At 47.4% G+C, this 6,000-nt stretch overlaps 1 protein-coding gene across 1 annotated transcript in view; it reads left to right on the plus strand.

The window, feature by feature from the left end:
* Window positions 1-2,489, plus strand: part of ADAMTS12 (ADAM metallopeptidase with thrombospondin type 1 motif 12) — a 113,834-nt gene extending 111,345 nt beyond the window's left edge. Inside the window, exons 23-24 of the mRNA XM_081929550.1 lie at window positions 1,017-1,402; window positions 1,579-2,489. Coding sequence (XP_081785676.1) covers window positions 1,017-1,177 — 161 coding nt within the window. The 3' untranslated portion in view covers window positions 1,178-1,402; window positions 1,579-2,489. The remainder of the gene's footprint in view (window positions 1-1,016; window positions 1,403-1,578) is intronic.
* The last annotated feature ends 3,511 nt before the right edge of the window (window positions 2,490-6,000 follow it).

The following is a 6,000-nucleotide window of genomic DNA, read 5'->3' on the forward strand; positions in this document are numbered from 1 at the left end:
CAGGGGCACACACACACACACACACACAGAGAGAGAGAGAGAGAGAGAGAGAGAGAGAGAGAGAGAGAGAGAGCGCACTTGGACATGGAGCTTTAAAGTGCAAACCTATGCCTGGAAAGAGAGGGGCAACAGGTGAGCCAAGGATTGAACTTAGGATGTTCTGTGTGCAAAACTGTGCAAAACAGATGCTCTACCACTGAGCTCTGGTCCATGGGGTCGTGAAGAGTCGGACACGACTAAACAACTAAACAACAGCCACTGAGCTACAGCCCCGACCCACCCAATCACTATAGTCAGTGACTAAAACTTTGGTCAGGGCAGGGATGGGGAGCCTGGAACTCTCCAAATAACGTTGGATGACAGATCCCTTCATCCCTAACTGTTGCCGTGCTAGCTGGAGCTGATGGGAGTCTGACAACCTCTAGAGAGGTTTGGAGGGTGACAACATGAGAACAGGCCTTCTCTGCAGTGGCTCCCCATCTGTGGAATGATCTCCCCAGGGAAGTTCGCCTGGAGCCTTCATTATACACCTTTAGGTGCCAGACAAAACATTCCTCTTTAACCAGGCCTTTGGTTGTTCCGATTTACATCCTATGCCCTTTTAAAATGTGTTTTTTGGGGGGAGGGGGTATTGGGTTGCTGTTTTTCTTTTTATTAGGTACTTTGTGGTATTATATCTTGATTTTATTCTGTGAACTGCCCTGAGACCCCTGTGTATAGGGCGGTATATAAATTCAATAAAAAATAAAAATAATAGAGTGTCACAAGTTCACCACCAGTGCTTTCAGTAATTAACAGCACACTTAGACTGCAACCCTAAGCACACTTCCTAGGACAAGAAGCCCCAGTGAACACTATGAGGCTTACTTCCAAGCAAGCAAACATATGGTTGTGCTGTCAATTTCTTTCCTTCTGCCTCTCTCTGATGTCCTATAGTGTTATCCTAACTCTGTAGGCACCAAAAGCTACTGCTGTTTCCTTTTACGAATGTGTGTGGGTGTGTTTCTTCACTACAGGTTTGCCTTGCGGCAAGGACAGAGTGTCGGCGAATTTCTGCGAGAGAGTGAGGAATCTTGGGAAATGTTCCATGCTATCGGTGAGGAATCAGTGCTGCGCCACTTGCAAGATACCCGGGGATGCTAACGCAACAGGACCTCGAAAAGCGACCCATGCCTGAAACTGCATGACTGAGAACTAGGACTGCTAAATCAGAATGTGAAACCGAAGAACGTGATCCAACAGGGGATAGGGAAGCTGTAGCATCCCAGAGGCCGTTGGCATGGCCAAAGGTCAGGACTGATGGGAGTTGTAGTCCAAAGCTGAAAAGCCAAAACCTAGTGGGGTGGAGCTGCAATGCTAGCTTCCCAGCAGTGGTGGCGCTGTGGCTTACCAAGTGGGAGCAGTGGCGTAGCGTGGGGGTGCAGGGGAGGCCGGCCGCACCGAGCGCAACATCTGGGGATTAGGGATAGGGGGTGCAAATCCACGGGTTAAGGGGCGCAAATCCATGGGTTAGGGGGTGCAAATTACTTGCCTTGCCCCGGGTGCTGACAACCCACGCTACGCCACTGAGTGGGAGAGGGACATGGCAGCAAAGAGGGCAGAGCTGTGCAGGCAACAGGATGCTAGCACTGCAACTCTGCCCCAGCAGATGAGCCACAACTGCCTGAAGGGCCACAGCCTCCCCACTCCTGCTAGAGAGCTACACTGCCACTCCCGCCATGGAGCTATAATGCAGTGGATTTGAACCGTCTCCAAATCCAAAGATCGCCTGAACCCTTTGTCCTGATTTGCAACGTCGGGTTCACTTATTGTACTGTCTGTTCTGAATTATATGCTTTTCACCTTCCATGTTTATTTCCCTCTTTCCAGCCTCCTTCCCTCTGCTTTTCCCACCTCTCTTTAAAAAAACACACCAAAAATGCTTTTGGTGCTATGCTGGAAGTGCCCCAAGATGCTAAAGAGTTGTCATCATAATCTTGCTCACAGAACACCTATGAACCCAGTTATTTTTCCATAAATTGCCACCTTGTTAATTCTGGAGTTCCATGTGGGGAGATTAAGCCTCAAAGGGAAGTTTGGAAAATAAAGGCATCAAAACAAACCTGCCTTACCTGGAGATCATTGGAAATCCTGTCCAGGGTGAGGTTTGTCATGTTCTTGTTACCTGTACAGCAGCTTAATCGACACATATACCTCTAAGGGACTTGAGCAATTTTTGTTTTGGTCTTTAAATATGGTGCTATTATACCACCACGGTGCTAAAACTTGCATGGTGCCTAAAAACTTCTGTAGAATGGGCTGAACGATGTATTTCTAAATCTACACCTGCTCTGGAACTTATCCTTTGGGCAAGGCGTTGCTGTGCAATGCCTGCCATATTGCTTTTTTGAGAGTTACGTGATGTATTTTTCTAAAGCGGCTTCAGTTTGTAAAGTACAGAATGTTTTATAACCCCCTCGTGAGAATAAAAAGTATATCTGCTTCTTTGATGCTGGCAAGAGCTGTAATTGGGTTTCTGCACGAAAGGGCATCTGTGTGCGTGAGACTGAGGTTAGATGTGCTCAAACAAGATGCAGATAGATGGCCACTTCAAATGACACCGTCATGTGAAGACTGCCCTGTGCAGAAAGTGGCATGGATGCCAGCCGCTGGAGTTGAGCCCTTGTGCATTCCTGCGTTGAGAAGACCCGGTTCCCTAAAGCTATCTGTATAATAATATTTCACATTTATGTAGTGTCCTGTCCTCCAGGAATCGAGTGGCAGATAGTGAGGCTTTTCCCAATCATTTTTAACAAGATAAAACTTTGGTACCTTAGCACCTCAAGGCACTTTGGACAATACACATAGCTAAGCCTTGGTTCTTTGCTGCAAAATGCAAGGTCTTCTACTAACTTGAATGCCAAGCTATGCTCTAATTTTAGGAAAGTTGAACTGACCTTGACCTTGTGCCTCTCTGTCTGTCTCAGCCCTAAATACCAAGGGGGCTGAGGGAGGGGCGTTCTCTCAGGAGCTCTCTCAGCCTTCCCAATTGCTGTCCCTTCTGCTGCCTGTGTGGATCAAGGAGATGCACCTCTGAGAATCGCCCTTCCCCCTGTGGGGTTCTCAACCCTCCTTTCCTCTCAGTACACAGAGATTCTCTTACACTTCGTCCTCCTTGGAAGGAGCTGGTGGGACTGGTGGGATGAGAGGGGGCTGTTGTGTACAGTGGTACCTCGGGTTACATACGCTTCAGGTTATATACGCTTCAGGTTACGGACTCCACTAACCCAGAAATATTACCTCGGGTTAAGAACTTTGCTTCAGGATGAGAACAGAAATCGTGCAGTAGCGGTGCAGCAGCACCAGGAGGCCCCATTACCACTGTATTGAAATTCTCACCTTGGCCACCAGGGGTATCATGTACAGTGATACCTCGGGTTAAGTACTTAATTCGTTCCGGAGGTCCGTTCTTATCCTGAAACTGTTCTTAACCTGAAGCACCATTTTAGCGAATGGGGCCTCCTGCTGCTGCCACCGCATGATTTCTGTTCTCATTCTGAAGCAAAGTTCTTAACCTGAGGTAATATTTCTGGGTGAGCGGAGTCTGTAACCTGAAGCGTATGTAACCTGAGGTACCACTGTATATAGTTTTCACCCAGGTCCACATCAGTTAATTAAGGCGGGAAACCCTGGATTGTTGTTAAAATATTGACAGCCGGCTGCCTATAAAAGCAGGCCGGCTGAGCTGTTTGCTGTTGAGTTCAGTTCCAGCTTATAAAGAACTACTTGGAGAAATCTCTGTGTCGTCTGCTATGTCCACCCACTATTTAATACTGGCATCGAAGGTGGGATCGGACGGACATCAGAGCACAGCCAGATTTTGACACTCACTGAGTGGAATAACTGAGCTGAAACACTGAGCGAAATCACTGAACAGAAAGGCATGGGCAGGGAATGAACAGGTACCTGCCTCTCCCCTTCCTGATTCTCTTCCCCTTGGCAACAGGCCCCCACAATTTGAGATCCCTGAATTGCAATGAGTTGGACTAGATGAAGCTTCTTCTACAGTTCTATGATTCTATGATTCTAACCCACTGGGGATCATCCTCTCCCCAGTGGCGTAGCGTGGGTTGTCAGCACCCAGGGCAAGGCAAGTAATTTGTGCCCCCTAACCCGTGGATTTGCGCCCCTAACCCGTGGATTTGCGCCCCCTAACCCCCAGATGTTGCGCCCGGTGCGGCCAGCACCCCCTGCACCCCCCACACTATGCCACTGCCTCTCCCCATTCTGCATTTACACATACACACACACACACACCTTGTTCCTCTTCCTCCTGGTTCTGCCAGCCACTGGTCTGGCATGCAATACTTTCAAGGGTTCAAAGCATGTGTTGCCTAGCTGCCAAGAACCCTGTAAGGTAAGCCAATGTTTTTTGGCTTTTTTTAAAGCAGCAAATACAGCCATGACAAAAAAAGATGATTTTTAAAAGAGACAGCTGTACAGATGTCCAAAGTGTTCCTCAGTGAGTGCCTAACAAATTTAAACTTCTCCTCCCGGCACCATCCTCTTTTCTATGCATGTACAAAGCTTTTCCTGTCTAGTGTGGAACTGGAAGATTTCCCAACAATGCTACCTTGGAGGTCCTGGCTCTCAGCAACCTACCAAGCAACCTAAAATTGTCCTCCAGGACCTCAAAGCCACATATCCCCACGTCCTTGGTGTTCACATGCACCAGGAGTGCCGACCGGCACTATCTACCAGGCTGTGTGCCATTCTAAGACTTCATGGGCGTTGAACGCTGCAAGGAGCTTCAAAGTGCTTCTGCTATTTTTATTGTGCGCAGAATCAATAGCATAAACACGGACTATCCAGCCTGCTGCGTTTGCCTGGAGTGAACTTCTTCACCAGGCTGAACAAAAAAGGAACAATTGGTGTTTCTCGAAATGGTATATTGTTTAGGTGCAGCTGGCAATGTTAACTGTTATTATTATCCGCCCTTGCTTTCCAATTGAGGATTGTTCATTCTCTCCCCTTGCAAAGTGCAAGGCTAGGACAAATCTGTCTATTGGAAGAGGATGTTTTGCTCAAGCAAGCATCCCATTGGGTCCCTCTCAGCATCTTTCCTTATGGGCAAATGGCCTGTTACATTGCACTTACAGACCTGATGCCCCGTGGCACCTTTTCCTGCTGGAGGAAAGGTGTTTTGAAAGGGGAAGGGAGGACCTAACCAGGGCCAGATGTAGGTTTGATGAGGCCCTAAGCTATTGAAGGTAATGTGGCCCTTTATATGTCCAGCTGTCCTTTGTCAACAACAAATTGTCGCTGTTTTTTGTGTTGAATATATGCTACATGGTAATTTATGGACCTAATAGGTATCTAAAGCCATCTGCACATGTTGCCTTGCAACCAGTCCATGCAGAATGCAGGCACCCTATATATAGAAATGAGCAAACCAGTGATATTTTAGGGAGTAGGCTAGCAGGCGGGGCCCATTACTTACATCATAGGAGCCTACACAACACCAAACACTGTTGCTGTATGTAGGTTTTATTTGTTTTTTATCTTATATTTTGGAAATGTACATCGTTTTGTTTTCCTTTAAATTTTTTGGGGGGCCCCAAGAGAGTGGGGCCCTAAGCTATAGCTTGTTTAGCTTGTACGTAAATCCGGCACTGGACCTAACCCTTCCCTTGCCATCCTGTTTTATCTGATTCCCAAAGTTGTTTAACCATGAATCCCTCTTCACATGGAATTCTGGATATTGTAGCTCTGGGAGGGGAATAGGGAGTCTCCTAGCAACTCTCGGAACCCTTAACAAGCTACGGCACCCAGAGTTCTTTGGTGGAAGCCATGGCTGTTTAAGTGGCATCATGGAGCTTTCAATGTAGGGTGTGGATGTGGCCAGTGTTTTTATTTAAAAGCAGCAGCAGCAACAACAAACAACACCTAGTCAGGCTCAACCCCCTCACTCTATTCTCCAGGAATCATCTCTAAACATCCATCCACCTCCACTTTTCATAA

Source organism: Podarcis melisellensis (assembly GCF_964234715.1).
Source record: "Podarcis melisellensis genome assembly, chromosome: 11".
Classification (NCBI taxonomy): domain Eukaryota; kingdom Metazoa; phylum Chordata; class Lepidosauria; order Squamata; family Lacertidae; genus Podarcis; species Podarcis melisellensis.